The 27,527-nt window shown below is 35.7% G+C and overlaps 1 protein-coding gene across 3 annotated transcripts in view; it reads right to left on the bottom strand.

The window, feature by feature from the left end:
• Window positions 1-26,079, bottom strand: part of LOC143233862 (dual oxidase-like) — an 86,669-nt gene extending 60,590 nt beyond the window's left edge. Inside the window, exons 1-4 of one of the 3 annotated variants that reach the window (XM_076470669.1) lie at window positions 25,745-26,079; window positions 11,369-11,467; window positions 6,441-6,488; window positions 3,709-3,870 (exon numbers count right to left, since the gene is read on the bottom strand). In XM_076470669.1, coding sequence (XP_076326784.1) covers window positions 3,709-3,870; window positions 6,441-6,488; window positions 11,369-11,467; window positions 25,745-25,817 — 382 coding nt within the window. In that variant the 5' untranslated portion in view covers window positions 25,818-26,079. The remainder of the gene's footprint in view (window positions 1-3,708; window positions 3,871-6,440; window positions 6,489-11,368; window positions 11,468-25,744) is intronic. The other 2 variants (XM_076470667.1, XM_076470668.1) reach the window with 2 other exon arrangements.
• Window positions 26,080-27,527: the final 1,448 nt, after the last annotated feature.

Consider the following 27,527-nt stretch of genomic DNA (forward strand, 5'->3'; position numbering starts at 1 on the left):
GAATCCCTATAACGTCGCCACTGTTGGAGTTGTTGAGTTTCAATAAATATAGAACATTAGGTTGTCTGTTTTTTACTATAACAATTACCATGTTAAACATAGAATATAATAAACATTTCTCTTCAAAACATAAGCCAAAAATTATTACATAATGCTGACATATTTAAATGCTTGAAAGAACAAATTTCGAAATATACATGGCTCTCAAGATTTAAGATAATTGACAAATATTCAGATCTGCTGAACGTTATAAAATCAGCTCGTGAACGAAAATAAACGTAAAATATCCGATTTGTTTTTGACGAAGAAATTCACTTGAAGTAAAAATGTATTCAAGACGACTCGGGAATAAATTTATCCGATTCGTTCTTTTATACATTTCAAAATATCAAAGATTTATTAAAGTAATAATAAAAGTATCAGTATAAAACTGAGGCACGTAAACTGCTGGCCAAAATCTTAAAGCCAATGAACATAAAGAAAAAAAAAAATGCATTTTGCGTTGTTAGACTCAACCACTTATTTGAGCAGAGCTTCGAAAGATGAAAATAAGAAAAGAGAAAATAAAAATAAACTTTTTTAGTATTTAATAGGGAAAAGGTGAACACTATGAAATTAGCCGAATTACTAGCTGGTCAAAAGTTTAAAACATTACTGAAACGAAGCGTTAATCGGTAAACACGTAACGAAATTTAGTCATTTGTGTTCAAGCATTAGTGTTGTCAACATCTCCCACTCACATCTGTGTTACATTGAGTAAAAACATGGCAAAGGCTAAAAAGTTGACAGAGTTTGAACGTGGCAGAATTGTCAAGCTGCAAAAGCAAGGTCTCTCTCAACGTGCCATCGTTGGTGAGATTGGGCGTAGTAAAACTACTGTTGCAAGTTTCTTAAAAGACCCTGAGGGATACAGAACGAGAATTTCAAGTGGTCGGCCTAAGAAAATTTCGCCGGCGTTGAGCAGGAGGATTCGACGTGTTGTCCAGCAAGACACCAGCCGATCGTCGAACCAGATTAAGGCCCTTACGGACGCAGATTGCAGATTAAGAACAACAAGACGACATCTATGAGAGAGAGGCTTTATAAACCGTAAACGTCTTCAAAAGGCCACGCTTCCTTCCACACCACGAAACAGCTCGGTTAAACTCTGCTGAGAAGCACCAAACACGGGACGTAGAAAAGTGAAAACATGAATTTCACACAAAAACATAACTCAATGAATATTTACTGCAAATCAATGTGACTTTTGCTGTTGCCTTTCACAGACAAGTTCAGAAATGCGCGGCTTCACCTTGGCAAGTGCCACTCTCATATCATTTTCGCAACAAAGTCTGTTCCTTTTCTTCGTTTTTTATGTCTACCATCCTCGAAAAGGATTGCTCGCAAAGATACGTTGTAACAAACGGTACGAGTATCTCAAGGGCATTCTCAGCAATAAGAGGGTACGCTACGATTTGGTGACACCAAAACGTTGAGATGATTGTTGTTCTGAAACGTTGCTGTTGAACCTGGCTCTGCTGAAGTTCAATGATTTCGTCAAGGTATTCATCACTGACATCTGCTGTCGCAACACTAAACATGAACGGCTATCTCGCCCATGCTGGATATGACTTTCCTCTAGTTTGCGAACTCATAAGTACATGGTAATTGCTTGCTTCAGTTCCCCAGGTACAGAAATGTCTCCGATTTCAGACACATCTTCGATCTTACTTACACAGTCGTCCAGCAGGGGAAAGTTTGCGAAGTTATCATTCTCTGTTCGTCGTTTCCATAACGGTAGCTTTTTTTGAAAAGCCTTCAGGTTTTCTTCCGCTTCGATGATGTTGACTCCACCGCCCTGCATCTGTTGATTGAGATGATTGAGAGCATTGAAGATATCGGCCATGTACGCCAAAATGAGAATGAACTCAGATTTTTCGAAGCAATCTACATGACAATGTTGGTGCTCTCGCAAAAACAGGGCTAATTCTACACGCATGGCAAAAATACTATTTAGCAACTTCCCCCGGGATAACCATCGAACGTTATAATGGTACAGAAGTACCTCGAATGCAAAGCCCATTTCATTAAACAGCTCTTTGAGGATGCGGTGCTTCAGGGCATTATTTCGCAAAGTTCACACATTTTACTACATTTTTTAATATTTCTGCCAGTGTTGAAGGCAAGGTTTTTTGTTGCCAACGCATGTCTGTGAAGAACACAGTGCGTTACAATAATGTGTGGTGCATTGGCTTTCACCATCGCACCAAAACCAGAGTTTCGTCCCAGCATGACTGGAGCTCCGTCCGAACAAACTGCAGAAACTATATCCCACGAAAGATCGTTGTCTCTGAAGAAGTCATTCACAAGTTTCTTCACGTCGGCTGCCTTAATTGCTGTTGTAAGAGGCTTACAAAATAAAAAATCTTCTTTTATCTCGTCGTTCTTCACATAGGGCACGAATACAACAAGCTGGCTTAGATTGGAAACGTTTGTGGTCTCGTCGAGTTGAAGGCTAATTTTGCTGGGCTTGAATTCAGATCTGCAACTACTTGAGCCAAAATATCATCGCTCATGTCATCTATTCTGCTGCTGATGGTGTCATTTGAAAGAGGAATTTGGGATAACGTATTTCCAGCAGCTTTTCCCAGCATGATACTCGCCATCTTCAACGCAGCTGGTTTTACGAGTGCTTCACCAATGGTGTGTGGTTTGCCCTGCTTTGGGATCAAGTACGCAACTTCGCACGATGCTGTGAGGATCGGTTTGTCGATGGGTACAAAGCCGAGAACAGGCAAAGTAACCTTTTATCGAACCAGGCTCTCTTTACCTTGAATTCAGCAAGCGTTGTGTTTTTGTATTTCCCATCTCCATGCAGTTTTAGGGAGTGTTCTCTTAGTTTTGCCGGTGCTAGACTAGAATTGCTCAATTTGACATTGCAAATCATGCATTGAGGACGCTGACTCCCATTATTTTCCGTTATATACGTGAATCCATATTGTACGTATTCGTCCGACAACTTTGTTTTTGTTCGACATAGTTGGTATGAAGGGATTAAAAGATTAGGAAAAATCACAAATGACGCACGATTACTACAGTCACAAGTCGACTGGTAAGCGCACGAAGTTCCCTGCAGCACAGATATTAAGGCCAAGTGATGTGACGTATCAGCCACAGCCAATTATGGCTAAGTGGAGCATGACGTCACGAATCATATGAGTGGGGTTGAACGGAACGGACACACATACAGTGTATGTGTTTTGATCTCCGCCGTATCCCTGAGACTGACTCACCGAATCCCTAGGGTTAGATTCAACTTAGGTTAAGAACCACTGGCTTATATCGACCATGCCAAAGCGAATGTTTGAAGTTATTCGCAATGACGGCCGTGCAACTCACTACTGAGGTATCTTCCTGGGCATTTCCTACCCTGTTTAGGACTTCTTTTTGGTATGGTCTTAAACTTTTGACCAGCTAGTATTTAGGCTAATTTCATCGTGTTCACATTTTCCCTATTAAATGCTAAAAAAAGTATTTTATTTTTATTTTCCCTTTTCTTATTTTCATCTTTTGAAGCTCTACTCAAAGAAGTCGTTAAGTCTAACAATGCAAGATGCATATTTTTTCTTTATGTTCATTGGCTTTAAGATTTTGGCCAGCAGTGTATATACTCTCAACTAACGTAACTTAGATATTCCAGACACGTAATAATGAATCTCAGTTACTTACTGAAGAAAGCGAACAAAGCGGTAAGGTTACGGTAAGATTGATTGCCGTCTTCGCCCTTTAGCAAGGCTTGACTAATTACCCGAGGACTGGGTCTATCTTGTCCAGCTAACATGTACACTCCGTCGGCGTAAGATGGCGGTGCTTTCCTGACTAGTTGACTCTCTGTTAGAAAAAACAACAGATCAATAACAGCTTGGTGGATTCATTTGAAAATAATTTGAGGCTACACATACTTGAGCTGTGAGAGAAGCATCCTGGAAAATGTCGTTTATCTTAACGTTTAACACATTTGTCTAAGCTATTTATGCAAACTCTTGTGTTTGTTTGTTTTTTAAATTTCGCACAAAGCTACTCGAGGGCTATCTGTGCTGGCCGTCCCTAATTTAGCAGTGTAAGACTAGAGGGAAGACAGCTAGTTATCACCACCCACCGCCAACTCTTGGGCTACTCTTTTACCAACGAATAGTGGGATTGACTGTCACATTATAACGCCTCCACGACTGAAAGAGCGAGCTTGTTTGGCGCGACGGGGATGCGAACCGGCGACCCTCAAATTACGTGTCACACGCCTTAACGCGCTTGGCCATGCCGGGCCTCAAACTCTTATGATTTCAAACTTTGTTGCAAGGTCCCTGCCACACAAAAGTCCTACATAAATACTAGCCAAAAATAGCATCAATATATCGGTTAATTTCATTGTGCTACCTCTCCAGTCTTGTAAACTATACATAGAAAATAACAAAATTACAAGTAAGATGAAAATCGTGGCCTCCACCAGAAATTAGTATGCAAAATATCAGTCAGTTGAGAAGAGAGAGAGAGAGAGAGTTAAGAGAAGAATTCATTGAAAGATAATTTCTAGATATTAACTAACGGTACTTTAAAAGAAGTGTGTTCACAATAATTGGCACTGATACTACAACAGCACAAAGTTTATTTATTTATAACTCAAGCAACTAGAGAAAAAATAATTTAATTGAATTAGAGGCACATTGATAATATTGATAAAGTATTTAGAAGTCATTGCAAAAGTGATTTCTTTACAGAACTTATGTATCACGAGTTTGGGGTGGGCATTCATCTTCCGATATTTTATTTACCCACAGGTAACCTGCGCAATAACTGGAGGATTGACAAGATTTCACTAGCAAGTGACTATTAGATAGGAAGATTTAGTTGGGCACGAAGACATACGGGAGAAAATTCAGTTTAAATAAGGATAAAAACAGAGGTTTACATTTATAAACAAATATGAAACAGCTTGACACTCAATGGATTCCAGTAAAATGGAGCTTAAAGGGTTAAGCAGTATTAATCAGTTTAGTTTATCAACTAACTTCAATTTATACACTATCTATGTCGTAAACTAAACTATAAGACGTAATTTCATTGGCTTTTACAGTATATATTAAATAAAAAAGCAAGTCGTTACAAAATCTAACTTATTTATACCAATCAGAAATCAGAGAAATTCCCATATGAATATTTATCAAAGCCACTAAAATCCAACATGCTGATAAGATCACAGAAACAGTTTAAACTAGCAACATCTAGAAAGTTACAAGCCTGAATATACCTGTTCGAAAAGGTCAATAGTGAGTGGGCTTATAAATTGCATCTGAAAGTTAAATTTTGAACGAGTTTATGGTTAAGAATGAGTCATTATTCAGTAAAATGAAAAAAAGAAAAGAAAGAAAGAGTTAGGATTATGGTTTAAATACAGTTTAAAAGCAATGTTCTTCCAAGACGTCACCATACATTGAAATATCACTCACATGCAACTTGGTGATTCGCGTTTTGTTTATTCAGAACTTTCAATTTCGTTTCTAACTAAAGCGTACTACTGTGAACCACTTTCTTCGGATACGGCAACGTCGTAATAGCATACCAAATTAAGAAAGTGAATTATTTCCTAATTTACAGGATTTGAAAATTGCAACGAGTCTTCTTGAACTTAACTGATGTTTGCAGTACAACTGACACGCACTTGTAAGTGCTTCTATACAAGGTTAGATTACATTGAATGAAAGTTGTTTCAGTGTAAACCGTCAGGTTTGTTTTTAATACATTTTTAATACTGCCGCTCTTGTTGAGAGAATGAGAGCACAAGATTTGAAATAAACAGGCACATTAACATCATAATAAGAACAGTACCCCAAGCTAATTCTTTACACATTTTTTTTTTTTAGAAATAGTTCAATAAGTCTCGTATTACCATCTTTCTGATTACAGTTACCCTCTATACTGAATCAAAAAGGCTGATCAGTTTTTTTAAGTACCAAAGCACAATGATAGGGGTCGAACTATTGCGAATTATTAGACGGCTAAGGGGAAAAATAAAATTGATTTAAATGGCATGTATACTACTGTTACTATGGGATATGTTAGTATAGTACGAATTTAAATTAACGAAATATCCGAGGACTTATTTTCATCACCGACTGCAAAACAAACGCTACAAAGTTTCGTTAAAATTTGATGTACTTGCAGACGTTAGAATGAAGATCTTTTTACGATTCGGATTTGAAAAGTCTAATCACCCGAAACCTTTTAGAAAATGTTGATATTACGAGTAATAATTATTAACCACCTAAACCATAAAGCTTTGGGAATTGACGTTGATAAGGAAAAAAAAGGGTTAAATCGAATAAAGTATAAATTTACTTGATATGTATCTACAAAGTACATTAACATCATATTCTCTTACAGTAAAAAATCAAATAAATTTACACCTTCAAATTTTTGGGTCTCCCGCCAAGTCAAAAGGTAAGTTTCCAGACCTATAATTCAAAAATCCAGAGTTTATTCTGCGTGGTGAATAGAGTGAAGATAGTCCTTTGTGTGTATTTTTGTGCTAAAACATCAACATCAAAAATTGGTTCATGAACTAATTAGGACTACAGTTCGTAAATCTATAATATATTTATTCGTATGTTACGAAGGGGTCAATACCTATGGGGAGAAACACTGCGGGAACCAAATTCGAATACATGGTAAATTAAAAATTTATACATCTTTACGTCAATAGAATTTTATATAGAAAAACAGGGAGAAATTCACAAGTTTATAATCATAGCCGACTACACAACGAGTGTCAAGAATTAATGGTATTTGTTATCCCTTGAATATATTCACTTTACGAAACTTTTCGGAAGCAACACTTACCATAAAAATCTGCATATACTTAGAAGAACACAAGTCTAATTATTGTTGTGTATTTGACAATTGTTTTGCTTAAGATGATTTTTAGGGGTGGGGCGACATTTTAACGGCTAATGTACAACTTATGATGTAACAACAACAACAAGAGAGATGATAGAATCTTAAAATAAACTTACTACAGCGAGGTTTAAACCGGGTAAATTACAGAACGTTGGGATAATACACGAATAGAGAATTTTCTACTGCTGCGTTAACTACTAAATACGTCTGATAAAGAAAGAAATTCATAATAAATATTAGCTTCATTACTATTTATCAATAATTGTCCAATTTTCTATATAGTACTTAACATAAACGTACTTTAAACAATCGATCGCTCTCACCATATTATTATAGTGAGATATCGAGAGCGTCCACCGCTCCAGATTTATATATAAACTTAAACACGAACTAAAGAAGCAGTGCAAAGTAAGGAAGGGGCGAAATCTGCAATTGGTAATTTAGACCTTGACTGCAAGAAGCATTTAAGATATGAATAAAATTACCTTTTATGACCAACATTCGTTAATAATATAGTGCAGATTAATTCTAATATTTGAAATTTTACACAACTTTGTTTAGAGATACGGAGACTTTTTTCCCCACTCACTGTAATTAATTGTCATTAGTAGTAAATATGTAAACAATGTACAGTGGTATTCAATGGTTAACCGAAACATTTGTCAAAATAAGATTCAGTTCAATTTCAATTAGTTATTAAGACAGAAGAATAAAATAAAAGTACTAAGTTCTTATTTTAAAACTTATTTACTTAAGGAAGCTTCAAGTACGGTTCTTTACGAAATGTAAATTAAGACATCGACTAAAACTAAACATGAAATGTCGATTATTTGTGATGTGTAATGTCACTGAAGTAATTGAAGCGTACGTTTTACTTTTCATATCACTGAAATTTCAAACTAAAAATCCTTTGACTCTTTATACAAAACAAGATTTACAGAACTGGCTGGCTGGCTGTGCGTTATTCGACTACGAATCAGTGAATTTACGGTTCGTGTTATATAACTGGTGGTTTGAATCTTACTTTTTTGATCAAACGAAAGTGGGTGCTGTTAACTAACTGTGTTTCTTCTAACTACGAACTAAAAATTATAAATTGTCTGAGCAGATAGTCCTCTGAAAACTTTGCCCGAAATTCTGAAACAAAACGATTTTTAAAAAATCTTATATGCCTTACCTGTAATTTAATTTTAAAAGTTCTTTACAATATAAATATTCCGTAATGTCAAGACATTTTACAATGAAATGTGATTAGGTTTAAAACTACATCCGGCTTTATTAAACTGTTAAAATGTAAATCAGAGTAACTACCTTATAATTTACTTTATACAATACTACAACAAATTAGAAACATATGACTGCCATGCAAATTTTCAACAACAGCTCTCGTTTTCTAATGTAAACTGTAAAAATAAACGCTTAAAAGGTTATTCGCAATAAGGACATGAACATAGTCAATGAAAGAAAACAGTTTTACCAGGGAACAGATTTAAATAAATGGTTGGTTGGTTGTGTGTGTGTGTGTGTGTGTGTCATTGGACTAAGTGCACATGTTAATATTTTTCTTAGACAATTCTTTATTCTACTTTTAAAAAAGGACTACATTCTACTTGCACTAACTATAGCTAGTTTAACTTCCATGAAGTTCTTCATGCTGACAAGGTTGAGAGTTTGAGATGCTTTGCATCAGGGTTTATAAAATAAAAATTTAAAAGGTCATTTATAGTTTAGTAGAACAATTGTTCTACGTTTAACTCGTTTCATGTTAGCACGATTCATAATTATAATTACATGCACGAAGCCTACAAGTAACAACGTTTCACGCAAAAACAGCAACAAATCAGTTCAGAAAAAGTTATTACGTCAAAGCAAGAAAAGCAGGCGACAGCTGCTCAGTGAAGACACGAAAGATAAAATTCGCCTCTGGGTAGGCAAGTTTTCCTGTTCACCGATCCAGAAACATAATCACCACAACATAACAAATTCTGCTCATTAGGTTAAAGTTTATTCCGTTTTATTATTATTATTATTTTAAGGTTAATCGTAATTATTCTCTCAAAAATCTCAACCTGTTCCCAAATAAAGAAAAAAGGTTTAATCTCAAAACACTCACTATCCTTAATCATATTCTGCCCTCAAAAAATGTCCGTATATCCGTCGTTATCAAAGAACACGGCATTTTTAGCAGGATAATGAGGAATATTCTATGTATGTCCATCAAGTTTCATGAAAATCCAATAATTTGTGATTGAGTTATAGAGGAAAAAAAAAAAGAAGCGAAAAATCGGGTCCCCCTTCCCTGTTTAACATATAGTAATTTTATTTTCGTGACGTTGATGCGACCTTAACCCTCCAAAAACTAAATCACTTGAAAGTTGGATCATAGTCTACAATAATACCAACCTTCGCTCAAGAAATATTCAGCCGTTTGAAAGAAATGATACATACACAGGGATGAAAACCACTTCTGTCACCTTCGGTGGTGGATATAATCATTCGCCGGTAATCTATATAACTAACTAATTAAAACTTTTTATATAACATTTCAAACAGCCTGCCAGATCAACATGATTAAACGTATATTGCAATATTACAAGAAAATAATTAATATGTGTCTTTATTATATATTATAATATTATATATTATATAATATTATATATTACAATATTGTGTAGGATTCGTATTTTAAAAGAATTACAACGGATGATTATTAAGTGAATACTTAGAACACTATTTTGAACTCTGGTAGGAAACAGAATTATAAAAACTTAAGTGAAGCCACTTCTGAAGTGATGTTTTTTTTTAATGACAACACTGCAAATACTCTAAGAACATTAACAACTGCCGATTTTTCAACAGATAAATTTTGGCATTAAAGTAACGATTGGAACAGTTATTTCAAACCTACGTTCACACCTAAGAGGGCTGTTGCACGTATCATTTGGCAAATTAAGAGATGGTTGTGGCTAGAAGGTTTTTTTCGTTGTTTTTTTTTTTTAGGTGATTAATTATTTAAATACTATCCAAATATTACTCGTTAGTTTGCGGAAGATATCACCAACATATACAGGGTGTTCGGAAACTCACTGTGCAGTTTTGTAATCATATTTTATTCAGTCAATTTCAAGCCAGCAACTGATAGCGGTGTTTAGAAACAAAATAAGAAGGGTCCAAGTCTGTATTGATGCCAACGGGGGTCACTTTCAACATTGACAATTATAAATATTCATATTTACCTCTTGTATTCTATATTGAAACATGCCTGTTAATAAATATACAAGTGCCCAGTGACTTTCCGAACACCCTGTAATTCAGTTTTTCCTTTTTCAGTTATTTCAAATAAATAAAGTTTTTTTTCGAACAACGAAATCACTTAGACGTTCATTGAAATATATTTTAAACTCCAATTTTGTGGAAACAAACTGCATAACGAGTCTTACTGGGATAACCTATCACAACTCTTGTCCAAAGAAGTTAATGCTTCGCCAGCTTAAGTATCCACTGTAGAAATAACAAAACGTTCCTGATTGTCATTATTAGTTCTCTATGCGTACGAGAAAGATGATTATAATAGGAGAAACGGTGCGTTATCTAATGTAAAAAAAAACAGAAGCAGAAAAATAAGTATAATAAAACAGTCAAAGTGGCAGGTGAACATTTTTTTTCTTTATCCTATTTCGGTCTATTAAAATGAACCGTTACGAAACAAAATGACAGAGCAACTCAAGATCCGGGAAAGCTAGATTTAAAATGTACTGAGAAACTGCTTAGTTACAACATTAAGCAACAATAAGCGCATGTTAATGTGATGACTTTCAATTTTTAATACATCCGATTTAGGGTTTCTCTTCTGTATTAATAAAGTTTTAATGTTTGATATAATTAATACCAATGTTCAATGAATTTTATTTATTAATATATATATATATTCTTCGAATTATTTTATGTGAATAAAAATGTTACATAATAAGCCTAACAAGTGGTACTTAACGCTGGAAACCGGGTTTCCACACTTGTATTGGGTTCAGTACAGTTAGACCATTATAATACTTTGTACTTAATTACAGAAGAAATTAAACACTGATAAATTAAATATATGATAATGAAAACAACTTTATTACAGCTTAAGTCTTTTAAAAAATATAATTTAGTGGAGGCCGTATCTTAAAAAAAAAAACTACGTATAGTAGTTGAAAACCCAGGAAAACAACACATGCAATTGAAACATAGAAACCGAAAACCTGAAACATTTTTACGTCTATTTCCGTTATTTAAAGCCGTTTTCGAAACCCAGTTTTTAGTGTTAAGTCTTGAGACTTGGCCACTGAGCAACTGGAGTACGCGTGTACTGACGCTTGCTTTCCTAATTCCTTTCATTATACGGGTTTCTCAAGAACAACGTTAAAATATAAATCATGATAAAATTAAAATACTTTACCTATTGATCCCCATTCTGGGTGAGCTAGATTATTGTACCATCCATCGTGCCGCTGTTTTTCTGTTCGAGCTAGTTTTTCTCCTTTTTGTTCACCATCTTCTGCAAAAGAAATTCACGATACGTCAAATTCTCGGCAAAATGAATCCCTAAAAGCCAAGTAGATACTAGGATTCAAGATAAGTCATGGACTCAAGTATACATTCAGAAAAATTCAAAGTCAAAAAGTTACATACGAGACACTGTAACATTACTTTTACACTGGAAACATTTTGTACTAGACACAAAAAAAAAACACACCAACTTCAATCACTATAAAAAAATCAAACAAATACAATTCTGGTTAATTATCCAAGTTCTTGCATAATTGCTGCATATCTCCACACAATTCTCGCATTATGTTAGCTAAGCAGTTCCTGAATGGCCATTTTAAAAAAAATGGCCCAAACGTCTCATTTAATTTTTTTGTTGTTAAAGTGAATCAGTGTGGTTAGTTTTGAAAATCGGCAAAAACAGGTTGTGAACTAACGTGAAGCGATTTCAGGGCCAGCAGAGAACTAAGCGAGTCAGTGAAAGTAGTTCAATTGAGTGCTGCTTAGCTTTTATGTGATCCAGGGCAAGAGAAATGGCATATGGTTCAGCAGTGAACACAAACTGTAGAGGGGATTCTGCACGTAACCACCAAACCACAATAAACCATGGCAGAGTCCACAAAATCACCTGATTTCGAACCATTTGTATAAATAGTAGTGGAAGGATGGTTCATGAGATGTTCAGCAAATAATAGACAGTATTTCCAATCGGGAGTATCTGCTTTTCTCAGATGATTTAAAGATAGGTCACATTTGGGGACTGTAAGAAGCCATGGTGGAATGGGCTGACTAGTGGATACAGCAGTGTTATCTGAAAACAGACCCAATTCATCCAAATGAACCTGGATACGAAGGCCAAAAAGAGTAATGGCAGATCGTTTGTTCTGGAAAAGTCAGGCCCACCGAGGAAAAACAACACAACCCCAGGTGGGATGCTGTGGTAAGTTTGTTTGTTTGTTTTTGGAATTTTGCACAAAGCTACTCGAGGGCTATCTATGCTAGCAGTCCCTAATTTAGCAGTGTAAGACTAGAGGGAAGGCAGCTAGTCATCACCACCCACCGCCAACTCTTGGGCTACTCTTTTACCAACGAATAGTGGGATTGACCGTCACATTATACACCCCCACGGCTGGGAGGGCGAGCATGTTTAGCGCGACGCGGGCGTGAACCCGCGACCCTCGGATTACGAGTCGCACGCCTTACGCGCTTGGCCATGCCAGGCCTGCTGTGGTAAGGAAAGAAGTTTCGAATCATACAATAAAGACAGTTACAAACGGCGGAAGTGCATAGGAGGTTCACGAGTCTGTGTATAAGTTCTGAGCTGAGAAATGGCGGAGAGAGAGAGAGAGTTTAAACTCTCAAGTCATTACATCTCTAAATATATCATTTCTTGAGAGAACACAAGGTCAAAACATAAAGCACTCTACGCTTTCAAGTAACGAAAATACCAATATTTTTAAAGCCCGTGTATCAATTTTTGATTCTTTAATTTCATGCAAAGTTACCTAATTTAGAGGCGATAGATTAGAGGGAAAGTAGCTAGTCGTCAACGCGTGATCTACTACTTTTCACCAACAAATTGTGGTTTTGGCCATTATATTGCAATGTACAAAAGAATGAAAGTGCGAGTACGTTCGACAACTGGTTTCAATCCAGTGAATTGTGTATTTTCACCACCAAGCAGTAACTTTAAATGATAAATGCTAAATTCTCAAAAGTCACAACATTTGTAAAAACTCTTGAACAGACTTGGTACTATTACAAAATACGTTTATTGTTTATCTATTGTTCTCATCCAAAAACAATATTTTTGAAAGAGTTTTATATAAAAAGTAAATAAAATAACTGTAGTTAGAAGTCCGCTGTCGTATTTTATTAACAAGTTATTTTTTAAATTCATTTTTGTTATTGGTACAAGGGCACAGTTAAGCAGAAGGTTAAACTATTATAAACGGTTTGATTTAATAACATGCGCTTTGTTAGATCAACCTAATTCGCTAGTTTTAGGTTAAAAATTAAAAGTGTTGCTCACGTGCAGACACACACACACACAAGCTCAAAATTTTGTGCGTTTTTTTCGAGCACGTGACTTTAACCATTATATATCAGACTGAAGTCTAAGTTTCTTTCAAGGCGAACACCCGTAAAACAATGTGCACATGTTGAATACTTGTGCATTAAACGGGTTACAACAAGCTGAAAAATTCGTGCAAGTCGTTCACAGTACCACGCCTATACAAATATACGTTATACCTTACGTACATGATACCAATAGTTGCTGGTCTCATGTATAAAAGGTTTAAATAACCTTGACGTTATTTCTTACATTGGAAATTGTACACATATTACAGAGGGAAGGGGTGGATAAATTGCTGCACGAAGTTCCCTACATGCTAGAATAAAAGGTGCACACTGAACTTCTCTTGATTGAAAGAAGAGCCAGAATATAATACCCGATACATACAATCACCGATACACAACACTTCGGGTATGAACCTCAGGCGATTGTTCTCGCATTTCGCTTGCTGAAGATAAGACATAAATCAATTCACGCAGTAGAGGTCATACTACCATTAATTCGCTACTACATCGTGCAAACAGTATAGCTACTCGTACAAGGACAGTGCGATTGGCAAGAAAACTTGATTGTTTGTACAGGTTTGTTCGTTATTGGCGTCCTTGTGTATCCACATGTTGCGCACGAGACTAAAGAAGGAATATTAAGTCACGAGAAAGTCAAGAATAACGTACAAAAGATTCACCCAAGATTTAAAAAAAGAAAAGCAAAAAACTGCCCTTATTGACAAACTAACCAACGACCTTCTGCTATGTTTGTCTTGCTAGAGATAAGCATTATTTCGAAGTTCTCGTCGATGTACAGTGATTAATGTGACCGGTGAAATCACGTTTAATTTGTATTCAGATGTATAATAAAATCATACATACATATGTGTGAATCAATTCGCTACGTCTTGAGACTTGTCTCCCTTTACCGGGTAATTCAAACTCAAAGATATTAAGTTAAAAATTACCTTTACATGTTCAGTATAGGTTTAAGCAATCCCCCTATTCCATAATAAAGAAGTTTTAGCGATATTTATTGTACACTTTCAGAAACCAACTGAATTAATGAAAGAGTTAGTTCTCATGTCTGTCCGACCACCAAAATAGGATAAATATATACATCTTCCAACAGAGTACCAAAGCCCTAAATATATTATAATTAACGTTATACCGTTATACATACACATCCATTGTTGGTTCTCGTCACAATACTTATAAACCAAGCAGGACTAGAGATAGCTCTTATGAAATCATGAGCAAAACTGAAACCCAAAACCTCAAATAAAATTTGAAGTAAGCTACTTCTAATAAAGAAAAAGATTTTCTTAACGCCAACTATTCTGCAAATGTTATCTGGAAACATGTAAAAACGATCTACATGATATTTAATTAAAACACAGAAAGTGCATTGGGAATTTTGTGTGCTACAACCGAACTGTAACAAACCAAGGTAGAACCTACAGAGTCACCTGATTTTGAACCATCTGTATATATGGGAATGGATGTATTGTTTGAAAGATGTTCAGCAAATAAAGAGCAATATTTCCTATCAGGAATACCAGTCTTCCTCAGATGACTCAGAGATAGGTCACAGTTGTGGATAGTAATTATTCATGGTGGAAGAGGCCGAACTGTTGATACTGCTATGTTATTGAAAGATATAACCAATTTTTCTGATTGTGCCCAAATACAAAGGCTAAAAGGAACAATGGCAGATTTTCTATTATAAAAAAGTGTTGCCCACTGAGAATGGAAAACACAACCCCAAGTAGGATGCTGTAGTAAAGAACAAAGTTTGTAAGCATACATAAGGGACAGTTGCAAATGGCGAATATACAGAGAGGGTTTATAGGACTCCACATACAAACTTTGGACTGGAAAAGTACGAAAGACCCCAGTGCTAAGCCAAAGCCCCTGATGGTGGATAGGATCCAGCATTTTCAGTGCTGAGGTTCTGGTAGAACCATAAACCATAGGTCCATAGTCAAGTGTGGATCAGATAAGGGCATGATAAATTTTAAGTATGGAGTATCAATCTGCTCCCCAAGAGGTGGAAGTGAGGACACAGAGGATATTTAGTGCTCTTATACATTTGACATCAAGTTGCTTGATATGGGAAATATAGTTTAATTTACAGTCAAATATAAGACCTAAGAACTTTACCTCAGGGACGACAGGAAGTACAGCATCATCAATACAAAGTTCTGGATCTGGATAAATACCCCATTGACGGCAGAAATGTACACAAACAGTTTTAGAGAGAGAGAAAGTTGAAAACCACTTGTTGTGGTCCACTTAAGTATATGATTGATTGCAGTTCTTAGCTGCCACTCAATAAACCTCATATTTCATGACTGACATGAGATGTGGAAGTAATCAATGAAAAGAACATTTGCAACTGTAGGGGGTAACTGTTCACTGATGGCATTAATCTTTATAATGAAAAGTGTGACACTCAGAACACAGCCCTGATAGATTCCAAGTTCCTGTGGAAAAAACAAACAAACAGGAAAGTGTTGAGCCCACATAGACCTGGAATCGATGGTTCATAAATAAATGCTTAATAAAAAACTGGCAAATTGCCACTCAATCCGTATGAGTGAAGGTCTCGCAAGATGCCATATCTCCACATTGTATCATAAGCTTTCTCTAAATAAAACAAATAGAAACAAGATTTTGTCGCTTCAAAATGGCTTCTCTAACTGATGTTTCAAGGCAAATTAAGTGGTCTATCATGAAGCGTTGACTTCGGAACCCACACTGAGTAAGTGAGAGAAGTTTGTTTGATTCGAGTAACCAAACAAAACGAGCATTAATCATCCTCTTTAAGGTCTTACTGAGACAACTCGTCAAAGCAGTGGGACGGTAATTCGAAGGAATCTTTGGATCCTTCCCAGGTTGAAAAATAGGGAGTACAATAGCTTGGCACCAAGCATGAAGAAAGACATTCTCCTGCCATATCCAGTTAAAGACAGCCAGGAGAAAGGTGGTGTAGCATTTCATAATGTATGTCATCAGGTCCAATTGATGTATTGCCAGACCAATGAAGCGCAAGTTTTACTTCCACCAGTGTAAGAGAGCGATTGAAGTCATATGGATGACAAGTCGAAAAGGAAAGAGGCAGATGTTCATCTCGTGTTTTAATAGCTAAGAAGGAAGGGAATGAGTTTAAAGAGCTAAATACATGAGAGAAACATTCACCAAAAGTATTGGCAATGCTCTGAGCATCAAGCAACTTCATGGCCATTGAATATTAAGATAGAGAGGGGAGCAGAATAATACTGTATACTCGCCTTCCGGATCTTGTCCCATATAACTTTTGAACTGATAGTTGAAGCTGGAGGTATATTTAATCCAAGATTCCTTTCAGCTTTGACCTCTAAACTCGTCAAGTTTGTGCACGGAATTTCTGAAATGCAATGCGGTTTGTAAGCGTGGAATATCTACGAAATCTATCCCAACCACGTTTATGAGCTTTTCGTGTTATAGAACAAGCAAATTCCATCAAGGGCGGGGATGCGTTGGAAAAGATGTCGAGGTTTTGGGGATGCACTGAGCAGCTGTTTGGACAATACAGTTAATCACTGCCGTCACAATCATCTATCGATGATTTACATAAGATGGCAGAATCAAGTTCAGAGAGAGCAGTGAAAGAGAGCCAGTTAGCCTCGTCCAACTTCCATTGAGGTACATGGGTAAAATGACACTGACCACGGCCATTCTCTCTTAATATTATAGGATAATGATCACTATCCCATGGATTGATATCAGCCTCCAAGAAAAGCAAAGGGGAGTAGATAGAAAGATCTATAGTTGTAAATGACTGACTGGGTGCATGAAAATAGGTGCGAGCAAGTACTGAAAAAGAGACAGGTTGTGATTCAGGAGCATATGCCCTATATATCCTCACATCAATACTAGAAACATCCCAAGGGGATTATGTTCATTAAAATACCCCAAAATTAAAAAGGGAGTTGGCAGTTGCTTAATGAGAGCATCAAGGTCTGAGGGATGATAATTTTTCCAGGGATGAGGTACAGAGAGCAAACAGTGATGGTACGACCCAAGGAGATACGGATGGCTACAGCCTCCAAAGGTGTATTCAATGACAAGAACCGGGTGGTCACATGTTGATCAACCAGCAGTGCTACTCCCCCATGTCCTTGTCCTACACATGGCCTGTCATTTCAGTATAAGGAGTATTGTCGAGTTGTGACTGTATTAGTAGGTTTTAAAAATGTTTCTTGCAAAAAAAAAAAAAAAGACATTTGGGATGATAAAAGTCAACCAAATCCTTGATGTCATTCACATTTGATTGAAAACCTCGACAGTTCCATTGGATTAGTATGGCCATTTTTCTTTATTTGGGAGGAAAATGTGGAACGGAGACCTTGTGCTTGCAATTGTGCTTTTATTCTTTACTGGAAGTGGGTCGTTCACTCTCTAGTGATCCTGCTCTGGATTGAGTAAGCAGGTTGGAGTTTGTAGACATACGTTCCAGTGATTGAGGACGTGAACGAATGGGTTTTTAATTTTTGAGGTTCCAGTGATTGAGAACGTGAACGAATGGGTTGTTTAATTTTTGAGGTGTCAAGAGAGGAAGACCCCATGGAAACACCTGAGCTTGAACAAGGTAAAGTTGGGTAATGAGTGGAAGATGTGATAGGGACAGAGATAGAAGTTACTATCAGATACTGATTCGTTAACTTTCTTGATTTTGGAGGGTACTAGATTAAGATGCGCTGTTAAGGATTCTGTAGGAGACACAGAAAGATCTGTCTGGACTCCTACTGTAGTAGTGAAATGGATTGCAACAGTACAAGTCCGAGATGGAATTGGGAATAGTAATTTTCAAGCCTCTGGATAAGTATGAGAGTACACACAATAAGTGTGTTGAGACGACGTACTTCTTTCTCTTCCACACATTTAGGGCAAGAAGTAATATTGGAAGGATGTGGACCATTACAGTTAACATAATGCGGTTCTAGTTGGTATTGAAAAGCATCATTGTCTTTACCAGCACAACGGTCACATGTTAAGGAATCACGGCAAGATGTTTTCGAGTGACCCAATCGTTGACAACGAAAAGATCTAACAGGGCTAGGGATATAAGGCCATACCTTACAATTCAGATATTCTGCCATGATTGTTGTAGGAGGATGCAATGTTGTAAATGTTAATACTAGAACATTTATCGGCTCCATAATCCTGTCTCTACGAGTAAAAATTCGACGCACGGCTGTAACATCTTGGCTGGTGAAATCTGTGAGGATCTCTGACTCTGGAATGGTCTTTAGATCCCTCTCAACTATTAATCCTCTGGAAAAATTCAAAGTAGAATGAGGAGTAACCTCAATGGGTATATTCCCAATGGCCTTTGACTTCAAAAGGAGTTTCAAATGTTGTGATGAAGCTGGTTCCACTGAATTGTCCCCAGACCATAATTTTTTTTTTACCGATTTAGGTGAGCCAGCAAGAGCTTCTAAGCCCTTCTGAATAAAAATGGAGACATCTGTCCTAAGGGTTTTTCAGTAAAAAGAATGTATAATTAAAAATTGCGGGACAGATTCAAATTGTAAGTTTGACCATACAGAATCATCAATGTGCGATCGTTTGCCAGTAGTCGGATTTTTCTCTATGCTGTCATGCTCGTTTATTTTTTTTATTTAGGGGGTCCATAATAAAAAGTATTTCCGTGCCCACTGACCCCACCCAACGAGAGGACGCACTACAGTGCCATATAAGGTCATTGCAGTGACACAAAGGTTTCGTGAACACTATACTCGAACACCATTATCAGACAATGTCCATTATACATGCTGAGGACATCCTACACTGGAACTCAGTTGATCCTGGCCCAAATGGACTAGTCGATTGATCTTGGAATTCAAGGCTAAAGTAGTGTGTTGGAATTGGACCCCTCAACCACCAGGATCCTCTCCTCACCTTCACAGATCACCACGCACAGCAAACACTGGGGTGGATGTTTAGATCCCATAGGAGGTAAACTGAAAGTACAGAACCTTCTCTGGGAGATCCCCTCACCACGTACAGGAATCCACACCGAGAGGATCTATTAAACATCTCTTCGAATTTCAGACATAAACGAGTTTAATTTTTTTTTTTTTTTAATAAGAAGTCGCAACTTCACGTCAGATGATTCAGTTGCTAATATGCAAGTAGATTACCTCAGTGAAATGGAGCGCTTATAGCCTATTATGCAACTTCGCGCTAAAACAAAATTATTTTCTAACTTCGAAAATGACTAGAATTTGCGACATAAAAATCCTTACATTCTCAAGATAAAAGTCTCCACTTCTCAAGGTTACAGAATGTACCACATCTGGAAGCAACGCTATTAAGAATAATAGGTCAAACACTAAAATTGTGCGACTCATTATGAAAGTTGAATTTCATCTCTGCGTTACATTTGTGAGAAAAATTACATCTGCAAATTATTTATTTCTGTAGTTCTTGTCACATTTGTATGTTACAATACGATATTACCTTCGTTTGTATTTCACGTTAATTACGTTGTTACAAATTGTACATATTTGTGGGTTCACCAGATTAGATAGTTTACACCGCCGTTACTCGTTTATGTTAAGTATCACATGGTATTATAATAAAATGGTTTCTAGCTTAAAGCGAATTATATCCCTTCAGTAACTGCTTTGATTTAGGCATTGAGTCCATGGAAGTTAATGACAGACTGAACTACTTCAATGATTTCAAATAAGAGCTAACATTTAAAAAAGAAAAAAAAACAACATTTACGCAGGTAATTACGATCGCACAAGTGAGGAAAACGCAAAAGATTAAGTTGTTAAACCTCTATTTACGATTCAGGATGTGGTTTTTTTTTAATTACTCGAGGGCTATCTGCGCTAGCCGTCCCTACTTTAGGAGTGTAAGACTAGAGAAAAGGCAGGTAGTCATCACCACTCACTGCAAACTCTTAGGTTACTCTTACCAACGAATAGTGGGATTGACCATTACATTATAACGTCCCCCACCACTGAAAAGGCGAGCATGTTTGGTGTGACGGGGATTAGAACCCACGACCTTCGGATTACGAGTCGAGTGCCTAACCAACCTGGCCATGCCGAGCCCACAATTCAGGGCACACAATAAAAATTAACCTTTAATTATCCAATTTATAAAACCGAAACATCAAAAGAAAATTACATTGTCCACAATATTATATAAAACAGAACAAAAAGTATCCATATAATAAAACTTAAAAGGCATTTCTGATCAATACAGTTATTTTAAAACATTTTAAAAACAAAATAAGAAAGTACGTATAAATAAAATATGAAACTGGTCGATTTTTCGCATCTCATACTGAAATAACAAATCCCCCCAAATGGATCGATAACTAGTTTTCAGAAATATTGCCGAAATCTGGGGAAAAATGTAAATGTTGCATTATTCTGCATTGCATACTATTTCATGTTTATCAGTGAAGTAAATTCCCTAAAAATTTAAATTTCTAAGATATAAAAGGGAACAGTTAAAATTGTAACAATCTACTAGGGGGTAAACCCGTGTTTCGCGTACCATGTATGAAAAAAAAAAATTGTTTGACAACTGAAATATTTTGCTAGATTTTTTCTTCTTTTTCCAAAAACAGACAAGATTGAATCCTTTATCGTCTATGTTAAATATACATTTTTTTTGTTTTTAATTATTCTAAGATATCATCGAAACACCAAGTACACTACCACCAATAAAGAAGTGTAATTTTTTTATTTTACTCCACGTAAGAAAACTTGTTTTTCACGTATGGAGCGTATTTAGACTTTAGGCCTAATTTTATAATTAGGGATCTGTTGCAGTTTGTATTGAAATGCTATCAGATTGCAATTGCTTTATTTATAAAGTCACAAGAAGGTAAAGGGTCTACTTTAAAGTATAAACGTCGTAGTTTTGAAATTTCATAATTGAATAATGCACGTTAGATGTTCACTTTTGCACTCGTACAAGCTTGACAGTACCACTTTACCATTAGCCTACAGGAACTTGGTTTTCATGCAAGTTTGCGCGTATATACACAGACTAACTGGCACACGTTGTTTAATTATTAGAGGCATCTCGTTTTTACTTGAAACAAAATGGATTACCAGTAATTAGTTCTTGATCTCTGTAGACAGTGCACTCATTTCCAACATAAATTAATTTGTTAAGATCACGGAGCATCGATATTTGAAAGTTTAAGGATGTCGCACACGACGTTAGAAATGTGAATTTACAGTTTCTAACTTTTATTAAATCCTGAAAGTGTCTGGCTCTTTATAGTTACAAGTACTGGATATACAAAAACGACACGCTGAATTCCAAAACTCCTACACTTGTTCAAAAAAAATAAAAACTTCAAATAAAACGAAGCAATCTACAACATAGGATACACAGAGCAGAATACGAGTCACGTAGCATGACCTAAATTGAGAAGTATTGGTTCTTGAATTATTAAGAATAAACAAAACTGAAACCAACAAAAGGTGTCGTAAACTGCTAATGCACCAGATCATCTCTATTCGAATATATTGGCCGGAAGAAGACACTGAAATCAGAGAATATAGTGGGCTTGTAACTTAGTATACTGTCAGTAAAACTAGAACAGAATAGATATTAACGCTGTTGTAAATATGCGACTTCAAGTTTTAAATCAGGTATGGTCTATCATTATCATGTTTTAATAAAATATTCTATGTTAGAGAATGTTACAATAATTTTAATTTAATACAAATATATGAATAAAAGAATTGTAGTTTTGAAGATAATCTTAAGCACAGAAACTTCACTTCTCGTATTTTTTTCTTTTTAATTAATTTTTTCTTTTGATATTCAGCCTTAAAATCTAATATCTGAAAACATCTGTTTATTTCATAATATTAGAGCTATTTACTCAAGTATCAATTTGAAACGAATATATAATCTTTTATTCGTATGAAAAAAAGCGCTATCGTTTAAAACGTAACGATCCGTTTCATCAAACTTCCAGGCAAAATAAAGCTTGCATGCTTTCAGTTGGAACATTGAATTAAAGGTATATAATACGTACACACTTGAACTACCAGGTCGGGATTTGTCATACAAGCTCACTTGTTAACAACCACATCGAAATGTTTTAAACTCAAGATGGTCAAGTTTCATTTAAGAACTTTTCTTAAAAAGATGTCATGTCTGGATCCTTCAAAGAAACAAATTCATCATTTTAGGCGCTATTCATGAAAGCGTACAACAATGGATTGTTTAACAAATCAACTGGGTTTATTATTCTGTATTTAGTACTAAATATATGTTTGGAGAACAGAATCTCTCAAAATTCAATAATTACTTCTGGTGCTTGTAGTATCGTGCATTTGAAGATGCATATCCTTTAAAATTATGCCTTAAAACAAGGATGAGAAGCAGTCTTTTTTGAAAACACATAAAACAGAATAAAATTTGCAAGAAAAGAACTTTCGTGTTAGAGCTGGATTAAAAACAAACATGCTCGCCCTTTCAGCCGTGGGTGCGTTATAATGTTACGGTCAATCCCACTATTCGTTGGTAAAAGAGTAGCCCAAGAGTTGGCGGTGGGTGGCGATGACTAGCTGCCTTCCCTCTAGTCTTACACTACTAAATTAGGGACGGCTAGCACAGATAGCCCTCGAGTAGCTTTGTGCAAAATTAAAAAAACAAACAAACTAAACCGTTGTGTAAAGTAGTGATTTCGGTATGAAGAAAGAGGTAGTTAGAACATATGCTCTACTGAGGAAACCGATTATAAGGTTACATTTAAAAGGAATTAGGAATAAAAACTGTCGAATGGAATATGTTTTGCGATTTTGTTTACCATAAACGGATTTTGTGAAGTTGTTATCTGATCTGCTAATTTGGATATCAAGAAAAGGAAATTTACCTTTTATTTTAATTTACGAAGTAAAATTAATGTTAGTGTAATCCAAGAAATTGTTTGATGCGAGTAGAGCTTCGAAAGAGTGAAAATATATCATCAACATACATTCTACATAAAGCCAGTTTGTATTCAACAAGCCAGGTGTCGAAGCCACGCATGCTCATAGTGACAAATTAGTATGCTAGCAAAAGTCGGCCCTAAGAGTGACCCTATTGCAACTCACTTGATTCGACAGTTTTGTTTTGTTTTTTTTAATTTGTTTAAACATAACCTTATACTCAGCCTTCAATAAAGTACACGTGTTGTAACGACATCTCCTTATGTCGAAATCACCATCTTAAAGAACATTTTAATAAACAACGGCTGTCCCTTACTATGTATTCAGTCCTAACACGTAAGTTCTTCTCTTACAAATTTCAGTCCCTTCCTCCAAATAAACAACCTACACTGTTGACAAATATCCATTAAGATTGATCGTTCCCCCATTTATTTTAAAGCAAGATTCGAACCTGAAATCACAGATGTTAAAACGTTTTATCCCCAGGTTTAACTACAAATATTTAAATCACCTTTCAGAATTCATTCATCTCTAACAACCAATTACCTATCCTTTTTTGTGTTCAAGGATCGTATACAAATATACATGTGCTTGCTGTAACATCATTTACATCAACAAAACTATACGTCAGTTACACCTGCGAACATAGATGAGTATCAAATAGAACTGGTAAAAAAAAATCAAATCCACCACAGTCCAAAATTCACACACACATATTGTGAAAACTCCAGTCGCCTCAACTTGATTACGATTTTTAAAATAATTCAATTGGATCATCTAATATTGAACTTTTACTTAAAGTAATTTTATCTACTATAAATGAACTCCCAACTTCAAATAACACAGTCTCGCTACAATTAAGTCTGTCCTGAATAGTTCTATAATATTGTTGAATTATCTTATCCTTTGTTTATTTGGTCATCTTTAAATTTATTTCATCCTTTCTTTTTCTCTATTACATTTTATAAAATGTTTTAACTTCATAAATATTTCTACCTAATAATATAACCTGTTCAACATAGCTTACTAAAGATGGAATACGTACATTCCGAACTTTCAAAAGTTAAATGTTTGTTATTCTTCAGACACGTCAAACTTTACTGTTACTGTCGACTTTTTTTCTCGCTAATACAATCACTTGTGTGCGTATATATATATATATATATATATATATATAAACATATATATCAGCAACTTTTTGAACCGTTTTGAAACGCAACTTGCGAAACGAAGTACTTCCATTTTGACCACGTTAGAATGCGTATGTTTTCAATTATACGTAACGAGCGTGCAGTAGTGTTTTCCTGACACCATATTTATCATTATATGCTTATTAATCCATATTCTGTACGAATTTTTAGACTTCTATTGAAAACACAGATATAACGGTAACAGTTAAATGAACGTCAGCCTAGCTTGTTTATCTTCAACAAAAAAGAACAACAAAATATGTCTGTTGTAAATACACTAAGTTTACTGTTGAAAGTGCTTGTGGTATCCGTCCTCAGGTAAAAACCTTACAATCGAATGGCGATTTGGCCTGCTTCATGACGTAAAATCCAAGGTCATCCCTCCCGCTCCTTGTTTCATTTTTCGTGGAAAGGTAGAACTCTCAATTTCCCATAATTAAAGAAGGAAAAAGTGACTAAACGTAGAGAAAATATATCCTCAAATAAAGGAATAGTTGAGCGACATATTGTAACATTCGTGGTGACTAATGGCTTGGGTTTTGTAATTTAGGAAAATAATGCCAGCGTTAATACCTAGCCCCCTACCCCGGTTACTTAAAAAAATCCATCATATACTTAAATATCAGTTTGGTTGACAGTCCATAAACAAAAATAAAGCAGATTGAGAAATACTTAGATTTGCCAACCAGTATAACACTATTAACTGGACAGAGCTCTACCCTCGCACGTGCCACATAACGCTAATTCAGTCTGATACATGATGGTAGTCTACCTGCGTTAATACGTTACATTGAAAAGTGTGGAAACGTCTAATTATTTAAATATTTTGTTTCAGACATTTTTCATTTATAAGGCTATTAACAATAGATTATCCAAACATACTTTTTTCTTCTTTAGATTTATTTGAAATGTGAACACTTTGACCAAAGTTAAAATTAAACTTGTTGAAATATTTCCAAAGATAATTCTTTAATACATGTGGTAAGAAAATACCATAGTAATAGCGCTTATATATAATATTTATTGTTTTAAAATATATTAACAAAGCATGCAATTTACGAGACTTACCGTCACGCGCTACAGCAATAGAGACACCTGCAACTAAAATCCACCAGAGAACCCATTTAATAAACGCCTCCATTCTGAGGCCTTAAACCCTTTGAGATGGATTTCCAAGTTCAAAAGACGTCTTTATGCGTTTTTATTACAAAAAAAACTATTGACTAGTGCACGGAACTAAAGTTAAACCTAAAATGAAAACTTTCTGTAAAGCCAATGCAACACGTTGTATATCTAATAAAAATTAAAATACTATCAACGTTGTTAGTTCTTTCGCCAGCTAATACAAGCGTCTAAAATTCATAGACTTTCTGTATGACTGATCATCTAAACTGCAATTCACCCTTGTCTTATACTACTGCCTCGCCTTGTGACGTCATAATCACCTCCGGATAAAGCCGCGTTGCATATCTGTGGCTCTGAGAAAGTAAGTGTAGACTCGTCCTTCTCTCTCTTAAACACGCGCACTTTTAGGGAAATACCTAACTTTGCTCGTCATGGCACGTGAAGAGAAAGAGATTATCAAGCGATTTTTTTCTTGTACATCCGTTTGATCAGGAAATTCCAATAAGCGGCTATAAATAAACAAGTAAAGCTGTCTTGTAGTGACATGCAGATTTAAGTTACCTAGGTTTAAGGCAGCCAGTCGTGAAGAAAAGAGTTAACACTCCGAATTTAGATATGTCTGTTATGTTTTGAGTCATATTAATCCGATTTTGTCCCGAAAGTTTAAATATCCTTGAATTGATGAAAATTTTGCCTTTTTTATAACTTTTACGTCATGACGTCATATATGAAAATTAATGTAAGCTAACATTATATTAAACTCGAAGACACAGTTACGTGGATTATAGTGTTACAGAGACCAGTTTTGGATTTGTTTGAAGTTAAAGATACACAATGGGCTATCAAGGTTCTGTCTATTACGAGTATAAAATCCCAGTTTCATGCTGCTGTGCCAATAGGGATTAGGAAGCTCAGTGTTGGGTAGAATATCACCGAAACATAATAATGTACTCTAAGGATATCTTTATTTTACTCTGAGGATATCTTTATTGCGTATTTCATCAAACAATCCAAGCATGAAGACTGATTATGTATGGCCATTTATTGTTCCATTGACTAAAAACATGAAACTTTCTCAAACAATCATATTTTATTTATTATTAGTATTATAATATTACAATACGACAGAAATAGTAAAAATGCTTTATTTACGTTTGTGTAGCTGTTTAAAAAATGTAAAAGGATCCGTTAAATATTATTAGTTTCTTCGTTTCCTTCCTTGTTCATTATTCATCAAATCAACATGTTATAAAATTACTTTGTTGATCTGTGTTCCGCAATGGTTCGGATGGTAATGAAATATTTGTTTTTTCGTTTTTTGAAATTATTACAAAGCTACACGAGGGCTAACTGCTTTAGCCGCCCCTAATTTAGCAGTATAAGAGTAGAGGGAAGAGAACTAGTTATCACCACCCGTCGCCAACTCTTATGCTACTGTTTTACTAACGTATAGTGGGATTGACCATAACTTTATAGCGCCCTCACGACTGAAAGGAGGAGCATGTTTGGTATGACGTGCTTTCGAAACCGCGATCCTCAGATTAAGAGTCGAGCGCCCTAACCATCTGGACGTGCCGGGCCACGAACTTTTAGATAATCATATATTTAAAAACGGCTGGTATGGGTAGAGAAAACACTAGTGCCTTCTCTATCCATACCAGCCGTTTTTAAATATATAATTTTCATACAAGTGGGTTTTCTTGTCATCACGGATTTTAGATAATCA

This window comes from Tachypleus tridentatus, chromosome 12 (genome assembly GCF_004210375.1).
Source record: "Tachypleus tridentatus isolate NWPU-2018 chromosome 12, ASM421037v1, whole genome shotgun sequence".
Taxonomy (NCBI): Eukaryota; Metazoa; Arthropoda; class Merostomata; order Xiphosura; family Limulidae; genus Tachypleus; species Tachypleus tridentatus.